Raw genomic sequence first — 18,794 nt, forward strand, 5'->3', positions numbered from 1 at the left:
ATTCCTGTGCTGGGCTTGTGCATGAAAACACACACAGCAAACTAAGTCAGAGCTGACCGAGAGAGGAGATGTGGGGAAAGTAATTCATCAAACAGAGGGTGACAAACACAGCAGGGACCAGGTCCCTGGTTGATAACTCCGTGTTTTTCTGTGAGTTTTCAGGGATGAGTTAGGAGAAGAAGGGATGTTTGCTCTGAGCCCCCTGCCAGGATGCAGCCCCTCTCTCTGTGCCACTCCTCTCTCACCTACTGGGAGGTGTGTTCCCTTGCCATGGTGCTCCCCATGCACAAAGGTGGGCTTCGCCCCAGCTAAAGGCTGGTCACTGTAAGTTCTCAGATCCCAGTCCTGGTGCAGTGCTGTGCTGCCTGGAAAGATAAACGGTCACACAAAGTGGCTAACATTTCTCTTGGGAAACTGTTCCCACCATCAAAAGGTCACAGCACCATTACTTATGTTTCTTTCCAGTATTTACGTTGTGTGAGAGAAAGGTAATAGTGGTGGCAGTTTCTGTGCAATTCTGACATTTCTGTGGTTAAAAGACTTCCTCTACATGTCAGAAAACATTTTCTGAAGGTATCCTACTCTCCTGAAATGTTCTTTACCACTTCAAGGCTGGCACAGGTAATTCTTCCAAGATGAGACAGTTCAGTCCAGTACATACATCCTATACCTAAATAAAGAAACTTGCAAAAGTTGTCATCTGATCAGATCAGGGAAGTCAGCAGCAAATTTCAGTGAGGTAGCTTGGAGGAATGCACCAGGTCATTTTAGCTGTGTTTAATTTATTGTGATGACTGGTGTTCAGAGATTTGAGTATTTACACTGGAGCATGGATGGATGATACATAATAGATGTGTGTGCAGATGTAAGCTTGGAATAGATTTGGCAAGCAAAGTGTTCTTTCTTATGTGAAAACATATTTGTAATCATTTCAACACTAGTCCTGGGTTTTTATTTGAGACTGGTTCTCTTTGCCTTGAAAATGAGGCATGGATATGGCAGAGGAGTCTCAGGCCTGTTTACAAAACTAATTGAGGTGCTTGAGCACCTAGGTCTCTCAATGACACCATAAATAATGGGGTTTATATCCAGCTTAATATTGTATTTTGTCCTTTGGCAACTGCTGTTTCATCAGAAGAATTTGTAGGATGTCAGGTTAACCTTTGCCGGGAAGGCTCCCTAAGTCCAAGGTGTTTGATTGGTGATGGTTGATGGGAAGAGCAAGGAAAGAGCCCAGGAAAGCAGCACTTCACCTGCCCAATGGAGCCCTGAAATTAATTTTCCATATCCCAGACATATCAACTAACAATTGATTTGCTGGACATGGTGTGTCCTAGGGCTGTTGTTTTCCAGCCATTCCTAGCCTTAGGCTCTGAATTCACTCTGAATTGCTCCTGAAATTGTTTTCTCAGATCTTTCAGTGGGGTGATGGGCATTGTTCTGTGCAACACAACAGTGTCCCAAAGTTAACAACATTCAAACCAAAACCAGAACAGCACTGATTAACACCAGCTGATTTGTCTCAGGGTCAAGTAAAGCTTCTGTCAACAGCTTGAAAAAAGAATCAGGTCAAACCTAAAACAAGCCAGCCTATCTGGAAAACAACTTGCTGCCTCTCTGATAGTCTGAAAAAATATTTTTTCAGCTCAGCTGGATTTTTCAGATGCATTTTATGTAGGTGCTCATGTAACTTCATGTGAAGATGAATGAGCCCAGATGTGATTTGAACATCTAACATCCTCCATTCGTCCCCCACCTCTTGTTTTTTCCGGCCTCATGCTAAGACAGTGTCTGATTTCACAGGCAGACAGAAGAGTGGAATGAGCATTTCCTAGGTGATGACAATTTCTAATTAAATTTAAGTGTTGGAATTTTGCTTAGACTATAAGGTCTAAAGAGCAGAGAGTGACCTTGCTTTTGTTTTTGCTTACACACCCTGAGTTCAGGAGGGTACTGAGGTTCCTATGTGCCATTGCTATGGAATTTCTTATTATTATAGAGTGGCTGAGGCATGAAACCTGAACACTGGCTTTTGTTTTGTACATGCAGGTGAAGGATGTGGTGGGTTATGATGCACTGGGCCATTGCTTCTTCACAGAGGATGGCCCAGAAGAACGCAACACGTTTGATCACTGCCTTGGACTGCTTGTTAAACCCAGCACACTGCTCCCCTCCGACCGGGACAGCAGGATGTGCAAGCTGATCACAGAGGGGGCTTACCCAGGGTACATCCCTAAACCCAGGCAGGACTGTAGGTGAGTGGGAACCTTCTTTTTCTTCCATCTGTTCTTTGCAGGACTTAGCCATAGCATTCCACGTATATGACTGTATGGTCACTTGTAGTGGTTCAGGCTGCATGCCCCAAAGTTTGGGAGAGCAGTGTCCTAGGGATCTTTATCCTTGTGCTGTTCAGATGCCTACACACCTAGGGTGTAATTTATATTTTCAACATAAAGTCAGTTTAGATGGTTCCTACCTCAGATATAGAAAATCTCTCTTTCAAAGTGCACAGTGATGCTGTGTGCCTTATGGAGTCTTGATCCCAATGGCTCAGCAAAAAGTTGTGGACTTCAGAATGGGCTGGGCTCATTAGTGCTGGGACATTAGTGCTCATGTCAAATGGCAGCTGATTTTGAAAAGACTCCCATTAATTCCAAAGTCATTATTTACAAAGAACAGATACTGTTTAGTGATAGAGCATTGGCAGTCACTTGGCACAGTGTGCCTGGACTGTGGAGTGAAACTAAAATGATACAATAAACACAGTTTAGCACAGCATTGGAAGTTGACAATAAAAGATCAAAGACTGTAAACAGCCATTGGATCTCTAATAGTCTGTTTACATGAGCCCATGAAAATGTTGCCATGAGAACCTCTCAATTCTATTTGCCACAAACACTGTATTAAACTTGAAAAATACTGAATACCTTTCATCTCCCTTTTTGCAAGATCCTTTCCTCTAAGTGTCCTTGCAGCTATGCCAGCTGAGGTTTAGATGAGCATTTTAGAAGCCTTTGCAAGAAGGGATCTTACAAGTTCTTTTTGCAGTTCTGTTGCTTTGTAGAAAAAAAATAAAAATAAAATCAGGTGAAATATGGAAGCTTGGCCAGACAGTTAAGCATTAGAATTTTTTCTTAGAGAAATTAATGGGCTCTTAATTAGCAGTGATGTTTAAGCCCAAGTTAGAGAAAGGCCAATCACAAATACTGTAGTTGTAGCTGACCCTGTCATAAGGCAGGGTATGAACTCACTGAGTTCCTGAAGGCATTCTAGCCCTTCTTTCCATTATTTTCCAGCTGTTTTTCTGCCTGAAAATCAAGGTGCACAACCTGGGAATATTATTTAATTGCTAATTAGTGGCTGCTCAGGGAACATACTCATTTGTATGCATATCAGGCAGGTAATTAGTTTTGGTTTTTTCCCCCCTATCCCCCCAACCCTTCTTCAGAGAGTGCTAAACTCTTAAAGTAAAGCCTCTGTGCTTAGCAGCTAGGCAAGCAGATCCCCAGCTGCAGTTCAGGGAGTATAGCAAGTGGCCTGAAGAGAATCTGTGGAACCATGTTGTTTTCAGTGTTTTCCATTAAAAGCTGGATGTCAAGCTTGCCTTTTAGATTTTAAAATTGATGGTGGATCATCTTGAGGACAAGACCTCTGTGCAACAGAATGGGAGGTCTTCCACAGTGAAGAGCCCACAGAGTGTTGCTGCTGTGTGGAAGCTGCTGGGAGACAGGAGCGCTTAGATCCACAGTCCACATTTTTCTCCATGATTTTATTCTCCTGCAGATGGAGGGGGGAAAAACCTACAGTTAAAACAAGCTAAACTTCTGACCCACAAAAAGTGAATGAGAAAGCCTCTGAAGCCAGACTTCCATCCTGAAATTGAGACAGTTAGATGCTGATTGATGCCTAACAGCTAAAAATCTTCAGGGGTTTTCTTTTACTTGGAAATACTCTCAGTCTGCTGAGAATGTATCAGTATCACCCATTCTGTCCTCAGAAAAACCTGGGGTTTTGTCCAAAGAAATATATTTTTAGCTTTTTCTTTGGCAAGAGAAAGAGATGGATTCATGCAATGTTCTTTTTTACATCTGTGTTTGTTTATAAATTGCACTTAATAAGTCCATTCACAAAATAAGAGTTAATCAGCTATTCTGCTTATTTTCCACTGATAATCCATTTCATAGTCAGAGGGACATATTTTGTGTCATTTTGAAGACTGTTACATGAAAAGTGCTAGGTAGGCTGAGGTCTAATGAAAATGTCCTAGAGTTCTTTGATCATGATGACATCATTTATAAAAGAATTCAAGTTCTGATAAGAAAAATAACTTGTTTTGCACTGGGCTCATCCAGCCTGAGTGCACTAGGGGCACCCCTGGGGCAGTGGCCAAGGCACCAGTGCAGGCATGAGGGACAAGGGATGAGGGAAAAGCACTGGCTGCAGCTGCACTGGCTTGGAAGAAGCAGGCAGGCAGCTGCTATCAAGAATTCAGACAATAGGGTGGTGCCAAATGACACAGTAACCTGCCTCATCCACGTGGCTTTGAGGAGCAGGATCAAGCTGAAAGACAGGTCACTGTGGAAATACAGTGTCCTCGGCCTTGCATACGCAGCAGGAGATAGTCTGTAAATAATCTCAAACTGTCTCTTTCTAGGCCAGTCCCATGTCCAAAATCAAAGTGTTTTGCTGTGGTTTCATGATAAAGTCACACAAATGGAGCTGCTTCTTAGGCCAGCAAAATCAGTTGGCCTAAAGCCCCTGTGGAGTCTCACAGCAAAAGTAAAATAGACACAAGTGTTACCTTGTCCATCCCCTGCAGGAGCACAAGTCTCACACAGCAAATTCAGGGAGCCAGAATGCAGGTTCTAAGTGCTGGATGTTTTCCTCCCAAAGTTCATGTGCCTGCTGATTAATGAATGCTGGATGTCACAGGATGGACAGTGATGGATTGATCTTCCCTCCTTGATGGGAATCTTTCAATTATGAGTCTTTTATGTGCATTAGACAAATGGAGTCCTTTTGTCCCAAAAGAAATGCATAGAAGGGTGGGAGCAAATAAAGTTAATGAATCACAGCCGTGCTTGGAAAAAGCAGGTACTGGGGTACACTTGGAAAGCTCTTAAGAGGCAGTTCATTGGGTCCCCTGATGAAGTGAGTCTCTAATGAACCTGAGGGCTTATCTGGGGGCAAAGTTCTTTTCTGTGACTTGTGCAACAGTATATTTACCTTATCATAAAACATGATGGACATCTGACAGGTTCATAGCAGCCTTGGAATTGCAGTAGAAATTCCTCATTTAATACTCGGGGTTTTAAAAGATAAGGCCATGCTCTCTGTCAAACCAGAGAGGACAAATGTGGCATGAGAAGAGAAAGAAAAAAACAGCATTCCCTTGGCCCCCTAGGCAGGACCCCTTATCTTGGGAGTTATCAGCCCTGCCTGTATTGGAGGGAGTTGATTGGTGACTCTGGTGTGTGCTCGAAGTGTCATTTTCATGTTATTCTTTGTTTTCCTGACCTGCAGCGCCGTATCCACCTTTTGGATCGCCAACCCACACAACAACCTTATAAACTGTGCAGCTGCGGGATCCGAAGTGAGTGCAGAAGTTTCTTATTTGGTAACAACTCAGACTGGTTACAGCTCTGCAAGGCTGAGGGTCTTGCTCAAATAAAACCTGCTTCTGTTACTCAGGCATTATTGAAGCTGCTAGATCAAGATACATACTGATGTGCCTAGTGCTGCAAATACAAAATTATGCTTTTCCTTTTGCATCACACTTGTCACTTGCTGTTTCTAGAGCTGAGTGGCTTTAACAAAAATTCTCAGCCTTTGCACACTGTGTAGCCTGAAAAAATTAAATAAATGTGACTGTGGAGTCCCAGTGAAGTTGTTGGTAATGATTCTGTTGACTGCAATACAGTAATGGTGCTCTGAAATTTCCATCAGCACTAATTCTGCAGGAATTCTCGGTCACATCAGGACCCTTTTGGCAAACCAAGCCTAATACAAAACTTCCAAATCTAAGTACCTAGATTCAGCCTTTTAGATAGGTTTTTTGGGCAACTAAATGAAAATTATCTGATTTTTAAGGTGCATGCATGCAGTGACAGGACATCAGGCTGTGTGTGTGCGCGTGTGTTAAGGATTTTGAAAGTCTCACTTATAGCTTCAAAAGAGATGTCAGAGTCTAAATTAAGACACCTTGAAGGTGCTGGTTGGGAGCGTGCATGTGAAAGTATATGGGTGTGAAACTCTTTGCTGCAGACAGTTACACAGGTCGCTGCTGCTGGCTGTGATTTGCCCTGAAACCTTCTGGCTCGCGGCTTTCCTGGTAAATACTCAGGCTAATGTAGACCAGAATTAAGCTCAAGCAAAGGCTCAGATGTTCCTTCTTTTTGTCAGGAAACAGGCTTTTGGTTTGTTCTGCACCACGTGCCAACAGGGCCCTCGGCAGGCATGTACTCTCCTGGCTACTCGGAGCACGTGCCCATGGGGAAATTCTCCAACAACCGCGCGCATTCCAACTACCGGGTAAGTCTGCACGTGACGGGAACGCTGCCCTCAAAACCCCACCAGCTTCTCACTCCAGCTCTTTGGATCTGCAGGCTATTAATGCCTGTGCTTTCTCTTTCGCTAAAAGTTACTGTGAGCTTGTTTGTGTCTGCAGATCAAGCAGCTTTCATGCTGGCATGGGAGCACGTGGAGTTGGGCAGCACCAGCTTCACTTGGCTCTTGGGCATTTGAAGAGGCTCTTTCCTCTGCTCAAGCTGCTCCTCTGCTTCTGCACTCCTAAAATAGTGCCTCCAGGAGCATCCATTGGCAGCTCATCTAATTACAGACCTCAACTGCCAATGTTAGCAATTAACTTCTAGAGGGATAAATACAGGCCACTGTGTCTACTCACCTTCTCTGTATTTATTTACCCCTCACATGCTGTGTTGTGGGCTTGTGTGTTACTGTTATTGTGTGCCTTCAGCTGCAGCAGGGTCTTGATGTCTGTGGGCATACATGCATTTGCAAGAGAGGTGGCAGTTTTTGGGGGTATATGCAAGCCTGGATAGGTTGGCAACCCTCTGTTTCACATGCAGTTATTACGATCTTGCGAGTGACTTGGGCTTAGAGCAATTGGAAGCAGAGCCTGGAGATTGAAACAACTGTAGAATATCTACATCTATTGTAATGCTGCATTTCTCTCTTCTTTTAGGCTGGAATGATCATTGATAATGGTGTTAAAACCACCCCAGCCTCAGCCAAGGACAAAAGACCGATCCTGACGCTGATTTCTGGCAGGTAAAGTGTTTTGCACCATTGGTTTTGGAAAAGATTCTCTAAAGCACTGACTGAAAACTTTGAAATTGCTCCCAGGGAAGCTGAGAAGAATCACTGCAATACCTTTGGGGTGGCTCTTACTGAGGAAAGGTCTTCAGTTAGATTTACTGCTTTCTAGCTTCATCTTCTCATTTCCTCTCCTAAGGTACCTTCAGCACCCACCCTTCTGGTTTTGCTCTTGCTCTTTAGCTCTGAGCTGAGCTGCCATGGATGTTACATCTGCTCTAGAGTATTCCACTGACTTTAGTTTTTTTAGATAAGGAAGAAAATTAAATTCTGCTGGCCAACAACCTCACTGGGCAGAACTTGCTGCTACAGTTTCCCAGGAATAATAAATTAGTGTATTTCCTGGGAATGCTATTGATTTTCTTTGTTCTTTTAGGACCTGCTTGAGCAGGGACTGCTTATGTGGTGGAGTTCACACTTGGATTTTGACTTTCTGTCTAGTTCCACATCTGTCATTGCAATAGTAGTTACAATTAAATACACAGAGCCACCCTTCATCCCTCCTGCTGGGCACAGCCTCTGTGGGGCACAAAGGAGTCATTTAGAAATACTGGAAACCTCTCTGCAGAGTGTATTGTATTGGCAGACCTACCGTGGTCTGGTGCCTTATGAGAATGTTCCCTTCTTTCCCCAAAGCTGACCCCAGGGAGGAGGCTGATGTAAGCAGAGGGCTTCTTGCAGGCCAAGTGTAATAGCATACATACCACACTTGCACCCTTTTAGCTCCTTAGAGGTTGAGTCTGGCTCTTAACTTAGTTATCAACCCCAGGGAGAGAAATGGACATAAATATTCTCAAGTTTCATAGGCTTTTTTCCTGCCAGACCAATTGCCTCCAGTTGCACCCAACCTGCACTCCCCCATGACTGAGTTGCAGGAAGAAGAGATGTAGGGAAGAGGAACCTGCTGAAAACCTCTCCTCAGAGGGGGGAGAAAGGCAATTTTTTCCTTTTCTTCTCTCCATGTGGCATGTGGGCTGCCCAGATTGATGTAGCTGTGCACTTGGCAAGCATTTCAGGGGTGGGGCTGGTCCTCCTCCCCAGGGGAACCCCTCCAGCAGCTCAGATATCAGTTATCCTGTGTTCCACATCACCCCAGCATCCTGCCCAGCAGCTGATGCTGAAAGATGTTCAAAAGTGAATATTATTTACATTAATTTAATGCTAAATTAATTGAAAATATTAATTCAATTATATAAAAGAACTTCTATAAAAAATAACTTATTAAAAGCAGCCTGCTCTGCAAGTATCTCCAGAGTCTCTCAGGAGCCTGATGCTGCTTTTCCATATAGCTGGACACATGCCTTGGGAATCTGCCTGCTGCCACAGGCACAGTAAGTGATTACAAAAGGCAATTTTTCTGTTGCCATACAAGGGCAGGAATGACCCCTGGAAGCCAAGCACTTCATAATGCAGTCATGTTTACGCTGGGGGATTACCCACCAGCACAGCCTGCAGCTCAGATTATTTATATCGTTTTCATGTGTCAAGACCAAAAGACTGAATAAATGATGATAGCTGGAGTGGCTGGGGCAGCCTGGGAGGCAGGCTGGACAGTTACAGAACTGGAGAGATTGTTCTGCACTCAGTTACAGCATTAAGTGTCTGAGTCAAATTCTGTACCCTGTAGTGTTCCTCCAGTTATGCATAGATGTGAATAAAAGTGGAATCCATCACAAAATATCCGTATTTAGTGATGTCTGGGGAATTCACAAGGGCTGATACTAAATCCCTCTCTGAAAGCAGATTCACTATGATGAAGCTGCCAAAGCAATATTCATTTACTGGAACCCTATCAGCCTGATGCTCAGTTTTAGATTGATATGATGGCTTATTAAGCAAAGCAAAGTGCTATTGAATATCTATTAGTGATTTGACAGCTTGGCCTTGCTACTCCTTGGCAAGGCATGAATTTTAATCTCTGGACCATCCGTTGCTGGAACTGAATTGGATATTTATCTGTCAGGTTTTCTAAGCTATGTAGTATGATGGAAGATGGTTTTTCAGTAGCAAACGGGGAGAGCTGTACTTCAGGACCTGGTAGATGACAGCTGAGCTCAGTGTCACCATAGCAAGCCAGATCCTTCCTCAGATCCTGTGGCTTGAGCCAACAGGCAGCAGCTGAGGGCACACGTTGCTGCTACTTCCACTTGTGACTGCTTTTTTCCTGCATCAGGCCAACATTTCATCATACTTGAGAACTTCAGAGTTAGTAAATGTTGTACGTGTGTCCTGAGTAATGTATAGAGGGAATAGTGAAGGACACACTCTCAGCCCCTCTCCAAGATGTTTTAGTTCCTTTCCACAGCAAGAAAAATTTGGCAGCAGTGCTCATTGTCCCAGTATAGCCAAGGTTAGGAGATAAGAATGCTCAAAAGGGAAAACAAAAGGATATTTATCTAAATAACAGGAATATGCTAAAGGATAACAGTAAGGGATTAAAAAAATATCTTAGGCTTTTGGGAGCAACAATAAACTTTACATGCTTTCAGCAGTATATCAGTAATACAATAATGGAAAGGTGAAAGGAAACTTGGAGAGGGTCTTTACAACTGCCTCTCCTGGACCATCCTTTCCTTGGCAGCTGGGTCTGGCCATTGCTGCTTGGCTGGACATGCTACTTGGATGGACTTTTGTCCCAAAGCTGTTCCTGAGTTAGCAGAAACCAGATGTTCAGCAAGGCTGTGCACTGAGCAAAGGCTACCTTCCCTTGCCAACCTTTCTTTCCTCCTGCTTACAGATACAGCCCACACAAAGATGCTGATCCTTTGAAGCCCAGGGAACCTGCAATAATTGAGCACTTTATTGCCTACAAGAATCAGGATCACGGGGCCTGGCTACGGGGTGGAGACGTGTGGCTGGACAACTGCCAGTGAGTTTTGCCTTATTTAAACTCTCAAGAGTTCAGCCTGGTGTTCATGGCAAACAAAGCTGAGGTTCAGATTATTTATATTGCTTTGCACCTTTCAGATGGCCGAGATCGGAGCAACGATGAAACGTTAAGTGAACACAGGCATTATTTTACACAAAGAAAACCTGCTTTGTCTGAACTGAAGATTCCTCAGATTGTTTCTCTGTGTGATGCTGACCAGGATTTTAAAATGGTCACATACACACATAGAGACAGACAGATACAAATAAGTAAATCTGAAAACTACTTTTTTACGTGAAAAATTAGGTGCTTTGAAAAGGAAGCAGCAAAATCCCTGACCTTCCCTGGCTAAGCCTGGTCACAGATCAGTTTCATGTGGTTCACTGTTATGATGAATAAGCAAGTACTGATGAAGCAGACATAAAACTATGCATCACACCATCAAGGGAGAGAGACTGGGCAAGTGTGTCTTGTGCTCTTTGAAAGCCGCTCCTGCACTGGTCAGAACAGATGTTTGATTTGCACCTGGAAATAGATCATCTTGTACAGTTCCTTCTGCTGAGCCAGGCTCTTGATACCAAACTCAATAAAGAACAAGGAGAAAAGGGAAAAAAAACTACTTTGCAAGGCATATTGTGACAACTCTGGTAGAAGCAGGTGTCATACCATTACCTGGTGTCCAGTTCCTGGCCAGAGCTGCCTTAGCTTTGAGTGACCCAAACCTCCTAAAGCAATTGGTGATAAGATCTCACTCTAGTGACCAGGCAGGCTGGTGAAAATGTGACTGTAGCAGAACTGTGGGATATGTAATGTTGCGTAACACAGTTTGTGCTTCCCATGAAGTGATGAACCAGAGGTATCTAGTGCACTCCTTGGCCCCCAAGAGGTGTCTTTGCAGACCACACTCGTGATGCAGACACGGGCGTTGGAGCTAATGCAGTGTGTGGAGGTTGCTACAAGTCCGAGCTCTTCATCCCTTTCCAGCAGCAAACCTCGGAGTGCATGTGAATTCGAGGAAGCAGCCATCAAGCTTTAATTGGCTTTATAACCGCGGCAATTTCCATTTCTATTGCTGCAAAAAGACTGATGTGTGACATTAATAAAACTAACGTTAATGTGGCCCGCAGCGTCTGTTCCTGGGGCTAGGGCAGGGCAGGGAGGCCATAGCCTGGGAAGGGCTGCCACCTACAGACAAACAGACAGACAGACAGCAGGACAGAGCCGGGGCTGGCTCTGGGGGTTGCCCTGAGATCAGAGAAAGGCGTGGTAAGAGAGACACCGATGTGAAGATACCATGAAGACCTGCTCATACATGTCGCCTTGCTTCAAATCATGGACTGAAAGTTGTGATTTATCCATCTAAGAGCTTTGAAGTCTCAGCAAAAGGGATGGACGTTCATCATCATCATCATTATTGTTGCTGTTATATTATTATTATTATTATTATTATTATTATTATTGTTGTTGTTGTTGTTGTTGTTGTTATTTAATAAGGAAGATCCAATCTCTGCCTTCCTGTTGATGAAAGAGAAGCCAAGCTTCTCTGCTTTTGTAGCAGCTCCTCTTGTAAAACTATTTCCTGGAAGCAGCACATGATACATGAGCACCAGGGAGCACAGAGATGCATGTAAGGCAGAGCAGTTAAATAATAAAAGCGCGAGGTGTGGTCTTTTTGTGTAACAGTGAAAGGGTGTGATCACTAAACACAGAGAAATTATCATCAGTGTGACCTCAGCTTGGAGCAATCAGGTGCATGTCTGCTGCTTCACAGGATGTGCCAAAACAGATATTCCAAAATGGGACAGGGGAAAAGCCCGAGCTTCTCCCTGAGCACTGTTCAGTGATGAAGCCCTGCTGCCCTCCACCTCATTGCTTTGGTTATTTTAGTTTGACATGATAAAATGAAGCAAACTCAAACCTCTTCTGAAACATCTTCCTTCCTTTACAGGTTTGCTGACAACGGCATTGGCCTGACCTTGGCAAGGTAGGTGTGGGGTTGGCTGTGCTGCAGCTGGGGCAGCTGGTGGGGATGAATGTGAGCAGCCCCTTCACCTCCAGCCTTTCCCTTCTAGTGGTGGGACTTTCCCTCATGATGATGGTTCAAAGCAAGAAATCAAGAACAGCCTGTTTGTTGGCGAGAGCGGGAACCTGGGCACAGAGATGATGGACAACGAGATCTGGGGACCTGGAGGTCTGGATCACAGAGGAAGGACCCTGCCCATCAGCCCGTAAGTTCACCTCAGCACATCAAAGCTCTCCCTGTTCCTGCTCTCAGTGCAAACTCCAGCCCAGTGTGGTTTGTTCTGCACTGTTCTATTTAATAACCATTACACAGAAAGGATTTGGTTTCATGTCTCCCGATCCCAAAGTCCCCACTGTGCAGCTGCTGCTGGAAGGTACATACTTGCAGGCTGCCAAGACAGCATCCAACTCCTCTTTCCTTCCCCCTCCCCTCTGCAAACAGCTGAGAAGACAAGAAGAGGAGTGTGTGCTAGCTGGGCACTTCTGTGTATGTGGTCAGCAGTGGTTGAGCAATGTGGCAGCCTCCATCCAGGTCAGCTGCCAGGAAAGCTCATGGAAGCCCTGCCCTGGGCTTGGACTGGCTCAGATGTGGTTAGGGATGTCATCAGAGCTGCTGTTACTGTTGCTGCTGTGCTACAGGAATTTTATGCCTTTGTTTGATAATTTTGAAATGGCCAGTGAGCTTCATGTGTGGCCTCTTCCTAGACTTTAGTCCTGCAGATTGGTTTGAGTGTGCAGAAATGTTTTATTGTTATTCCTAAAAACATAGTTATCCTCCCAACAGCCCTAGAGTGAACAAACAGCTTGGCTGCTTTGCTTTTTTTTTTTTTCTGCCTTATTTATGCACCTCAACTTTGCTTGTCAGTAGCAACACAGAAATACAGAATGTTTAGTATTAGCTGTAATAATAATGAAAACCCAATCTGCTATGACTGTCCTTCCAATATCCTTTACATATATGTATATGGGCATATTTTGTCTTGGGTGTTGTGTGCAGAGACTCAGAGGCACAGAACAAATGCACAGGAGCAGGCAAGTCTTGTCTAAGGGAAACCATATAAGGAAGGGATCAAATTTATTTATCATATGCAAAATTTGAAACATCTTTTTTTGGCCACTTCAGTAGTTTAAAAATCTCATTCATTTAATCAGTGTGAAAAATGGTGTCTTCTTTACCTTGCAGATGATATCAGAAAAGGCTGCTTATAGGGGTTCATTAGTCTGCTCTTTCACCTCTTCTCAACCCTATAGATTGTAAGACCTTTCCTTGATTTCAGATCCATTTTTTACTGCAGTTGAGTTGCATTGTTTGTCTCCAAGTTCCTTTGAAAGATGCAGTGGGACTTCTTTCAGCCTTGCCAGTACTTGGCCCACAGAGTCTCAATGGCTCTGATGAGTTTCAGGTTTCAGTGCTGCTGAACTCATTTCTGATGGCAATCATGGATTTATTCATTTTTAGGTCAATGCTTTGGCATTGCTGTAAGTTCCTTCCCTGGAGGAGCACAGACCAAATAAAGACGATCTGTTCAGACATGAGAGAACTTGAGCTGAACTTGTGAGCATGAGAGGACTTCACAGACCTAAAAAGGAGGGAAATCCTTTCTCTTCCAAAACATGAGCTCAGGACCATCCTCAGGCCTGCGAAAAATGAAAGCAGCTGAGAAACAAGTGCTGGGGGACTGTACGTGTCTAGATTCACATCCTCTTGCTAAAGTGTCGTGACCCAGTCTTTCTGTCCCCTCCAAATGTGTTGCAGGGATTTTCCCATCCGAGGGATTCAGTTCTACGACGGGCCCATCAACGTGCAGAACTGCACCTTCCGCAAGTTCGCGGCGCTGGACGGCCGGCACACCAGCGCCCTGGCCTTCCGCCTCAACAACGCCTGGCAGAGCTGCCCCAACAACAACGTCACCCACATCCATTTCGAAGACGTCCCTGTGAGTTACCCTTCCCAGCAAAGCCTTTTCCAGTCAGCCTGGAAATGGGGTTGTGGGCAATAAGGGTGTAGCAGCCTTCAGGAGGAAAGGCGAGATCTTCAGGTGGTTGCCCGTTACCTTTGCCAGGAGTTTAACAAAGAGGGTGGCAGCTAAGAAAGAGAAAATCAAATGGGTGAAACAAGGAGAAAATCCAATTCTCTGGACAGGTTTGCAGCAAACCAGTAGCAGGCATTGGTTTCAAAAAAATAGTGACATCCAAGTGGAAATATTTTCCTTTTATGTGTGTCTCAGAAATTGTTGGAACAGGGAGAAGAATCTGCCCTCTTATTTTCAACAGCAGTATAGTATTAAAGCAACAGCAGAGGGAAGTCTGCTGTGGAAGTTCTAACTCACCTAGAAGCAGAAAATACTGACTCTGGGAAATCAGCTATGAAACTGAGCTAATGCAGGGTAATTCTGCAGCCCTGCACACCAGGGTGATTCCATGGACTTCAGTTTTGCAGACATGAACGAATGCATGACCCAGCCAAAAAGCATCTGTCAGACTTCCAATTACAGGATGAACTTTTGGGTGCTGGTTTGAACCCATCCTGGGATCTGTGCTTTTCATTTATTTTTGATAACTGGTTTGCTGAGGTTCACCTTTAGCAGCTGCTAAATTCAACTGCCAAGCATTACAGACAAATAAAAATATACAGTGGTTGGGATTGAAATTATTTGGGTTGCTTAACTTTTAAAAAATTAGCAGACTTGCTTGCATGTCAGGAGAAGTGCTGACTATCAGTCCTTGTGCCAAATGGGATGAGAAAGGCAACATTCCCCTAAAAGTGTTGGTTGGTCACTCTCTAACATTGCACCAGGCAGCCTGGTGACATGACGTTTATTTATGCTGGATAAAAATACCAGGCAGAAGTTGCCTGAGCAGCCATTTCCCAGGGGAGGTCACTGGTTGTTCCCAGCAGTGGTGTGACTTTATGTGGCTTTGGAACCTTAAAAATATATTTGCAGACAATAAGTAAAGTTGCTCTGGTGAACTCACTCTGTCTCCTGAACCTTCCTCCAGAATTTTAAAACAAACCTCACAGCTGAAGTTGAAAATTTGGGGTTTCTTTAGCCTTTCCCCCTGGTCAGCAGGGAAATCTGTGTCTACACTCTGAGAAATCAAACACATCTTTTAAGTGTGTGACTGAGCTCTGCACTGACTTCAGGCTCAGCAGAAAGGCAACATGCAGGCCAAGGAGAGACAATCCTAATATTCCTGTACTGAATGACACTGATGTTCCTGTTGATTAATCAAATGGATGCTCAGGCTCAGAAGCTCATAGTTTTATTATCACATAAGTGCTGTCTCAAAGGAGTTTCAACCTTAGACTTCACCTGTAATCACAGGGCCTCAGAGCATCAAGCCCACAGTGTCTCAACTAAGCAGCCAAAATCCATGGCCATCTAAAGAATGATGATGCATGCACAGATTTCTTCATGCACACATGGACCCACACACTCAACACTGCTTCTTGTTCAAGCTACTTTCCTATGCCAAATAAAGTCAGAAAATGGGTCCTTTGAGCCACTCTAGTGACCACAGCCATCCTTTGCTATGTACTCGAAGTGATTAATCCTTTCTGGAGATGTAAATGTGTTTCACTCTTTTGTTTAGATTACCTCAAGGGTCTTCTTTGGAGAACCTGGACCCTGGTTCAATGATCTGGATATGGATGGTGATAAAACATCAGTTTTTCATGATGTAGATGGTTCTGTGTCGGAATATCCAGGCTCATACCTGATAAAAGAAGATAACTGGTTAATCAAGCACCCTGACTGCATTGACGTGCCCGACTGGAGAGGGTCCATCTGCAGTGGACACTTTGCACAGGTAAAGCTGTTCACCTTGCACTATCCTTATCACCCTGTTTTATTTTAAATTTCTTGGCACTGTAAAGCTTGACCTTTAGAAACGGACTTTCTTCAGGGTACTCAGGGTTTATTTATCTGCATGTCTGCACAGGTGGCTTTGAACATGAGGATACTGTGCTACATTTGCAGACACTTTGGCCTTGACTGTTAACAGCTCTAAAAACTTCTGCCTGAAGCTCCCCAAGAGCTCCATGAGTTTTTACAGATTAGTATTCATAAATCTAAGGGCTAGTTATTTTTCCTTGATTTATGGAGGGAAGTGTTGCCCACAGTGTTATGGGAAATGTGCTGAGGAGTTGAAATTAGACTTCAGCTCTCATGATCTTTCATCCTGTTGTGTAACCACTAAACCATTCTTCCTACCACACGAGCTCCAAGTGCTGCTGCCTTGAGAGAGTCCTCACTTTCCTCTGAAGGGTAGCACCCTTTTTTGTTTTAGGTGGTGCAACTGTTGGGTTATTGGGGTTTTTTTCAGTGTAGTGCCACTAAAGCCAATTTGTACCCACTGAGCTGCTTTTCCTGTTTCTGAAACCCAGACAGAAGGGCCCTTGTTCAGCAGAAGTCAGATGTCTGAGGTAGATACTGTCCCACTGCTGAGGGTTTGCACTAACACTGAAATACTCCAGTCCTAATGCAGGTCTCTTTGAAGCCTAGATTGGTGCATACTCTTGAACTCACATGATGAGGAAATGATCCTTCTTTTTTACTTAGTTGAAAAGTAAGAAACTGAATATTTAGGTATCTGTCTACAGTGCACAGGCCACTGCTGAAGGCACAGGCCTCTTACCATTCACATCTATTGAGTAGCTGTGCCTTGAACATTGTACTGCAGTTCATTAAACTCTTGGTGATCTTTTTTCATCTAGATATACATCCAAGCCTACAAGCCAGCCAACCTGAAAATGAAAATAATAAAAAATGACTACCACAATCACCCACTCTACTTGGAAGGGGCTTTGAGCAAAAGCACACATTACCAGCAGTATCAGCCAGTTATAACTCTGAGGAAAGGCTACACCATCCACTGGGACAAGACAGCCCCTGAAGAGCTGGCCATATGGCTCATCAATTTCAACAAGTGAGTGATCTGACTGAATTCCAACATTCCAGCCCAGTAATGTAACTGCAAATTTTTAATGGCTGAGGTCATCCCCTCAAGAGCTCTTCCAGAATGAACATGCTTGTTCCAGGAAGTCCATTGAGTTCACCATCTTCCCATTTGACATCTCAGATTCCTGTTTCCTCCCCTGGGAAGCCTTGCAAGATAACACGGTTCATTTTTAGAAGCCTAAAGCTAATTCATTCCTGGTGCATGGAAGTCACAGGTGTAGAAGTCAGGAACAGGTCTGACCCACATGGCTTAAGTAACCCATGGTTGTTATGTCTAATTTAGGTTGCACTGATTCATCCCAAACTGTTACAATTTTAACTGGTCAGGAAAAAATCAAGTTACATTTCAAAGTGAATTATTTAGTTTGGCTTCTAGCATGCCCAGGAAAATAATAGTCATGTGTTGACTTGTTATACTGTGGGTCTTTGCTATTTTTAGGAACGACTGGATCCAAGTAGGATTTTGCTATCCTAAAGGGACGACATTTTCCATTCTCTCAGACATCCACAATCGTCTGCTGAAGAAAACGAACAAGACTGGAACCTTCTACAGAACCTTTCAAATGGAGAAACTGGAGCACAGATATCCCAGCAAAGGATACTATTACTGGGATGAGGACACTGGGTAAGGAAGCAAGACTTGCTGATTTGGACACCTCTTTGAGGAAGCTGCTGGAATCGTGAGCCGTTTGGCTCATGCCATTAGCAAGGATCACAACAAAACCAGAAAATCTTTCTGGGAATGTGACCACCATCTAAATTTCCAGGGACTCCCACGGGTGCCAATCATTCATAGCCACTGCAGCACTGCCAGTTACTCTGGGAAATGCTTTGCCAAATGAATACAAATTAGAAAAAAAAAAAGACAAATGTGAAGCACAGGCCATGAAACTGAACTGGAGACACACCCAGCCCTTTTGGTTTTGAAAAATAACCATTTATAAACACCATGACAGGGATGCACAGGAACTGAGAGTGAAGCCTGTTGTTTTCGTTTAAAGAATTAAAAAAACAGGAAAGACCTTAAAATACAAAGCATGTATTTGTATATAAATCCATAATTATAAAATAGAGCTCAAATGGAATTCAGGTGTCATCTAATTGCTCTATTTTAAGTTCCCTGACCTCCCCAAACAATTTCTGAGATGTATCCCCCCTTCTATTTGCACGTGGTATGTTGAGCATTATAAAATGCAGCCACAGGCATCGTGGGTTTGTAATGTGCATTCCAGCAGAGCATTAGGGAGGAGGCCACCAAAACTAGGAGTTAGTAATTTTCTTCACAGAAGTCTTAAGAATGCTGTTCACTTTTCTCCCCTACCTGCAGGCTGCTCTTTCTGAAACTCAAAGCTCAAAACGAGAAGGATAAATTTGCTTTCTGCTCTGTCAAGGGCTGTGAACGAATAAGGATCAAAGCTGTGATCCCAAAGACAGCTGGGATCAGTGACTGTGAAGCCATGGCTTATCCCAAGTACATGGAGACACCAATAGTAGAGGTGCCAATGCCCAAGAAGCTCTCCAGTGCACAACTGGTAAAGTAGTTCTTTCTTCTCACAGAATTATTGCTAGTGAAAATCTGTAGTTCTGGCACATCTTGTGCCCATAGA

At 43.9% G+C, this 18,794-nt stretch overlaps 1 protein-coding gene across 2 annotated transcripts in view; it reads left to right on the forward strand.

Moving 5' to 3' along the window:
• The window catches only part of CEMIP (cell migration inducing protein, hyaluronan binding), a 53,909-nt gene that overhangs the window by 29,251 nt on the left and 5,864 nt on the right, over positions 1-18,794 (forward strand). For both annotated transcript variants that reach the window (XM_010004055.1, XM_010004056.1), the window contains exons 13-24: positions 2,050-2,255; positions 5,524-5,593; positions 6,403-6,531; positions 7,205-7,290; positions 10,073-10,204; positions 12,153-12,188; positions 12,277-12,432; positions 13,983-14,163; positions 15,821-16,036; positions 16,944-17,155; positions 17,627-17,812; positions 18,515-18,719. In XM_010004055.1, the coding sequence (XP_010002357.1) occupies positions 2,050-2,255; positions 5,524-5,593; positions 6,403-6,531; positions 7,205-7,290; positions 10,073-10,204; positions 12,153-12,188; positions 12,277-12,432; positions 13,983-14,163; positions 15,821-16,036; positions 16,944-17,155; positions 17,627-17,812; positions 18,515-18,719 (1,815 nt within the window). The remainder of the gene's footprint in view (positions 1-2,049; positions 2,256-5,523; positions 5,594-6,402; positions 6,532-7,204; positions 7,291-10,072; positions 10,205-12,152; positions 12,189-12,276; positions 12,433-13,982; positions 14,164-15,820; positions 16,037-16,943; positions 17,156-17,626; positions 17,813-18,514; positions 18,720-18,794) is intronic.

This window comes from Chaetura pelagica, unplaced genomic scaffold (assembly GCF_000747805.2).
Source record: "Chaetura pelagica isolate M959 unplaced genomic scaffold, ChaPel_1.0 scaffold428, whole genome shotgun sequence".
NCBI classification, from domain to species: Eukaryota; Metazoa; Chordata; class Aves; order Apodiformes; family Apodidae; genus Chaetura; species Chaetura pelagica.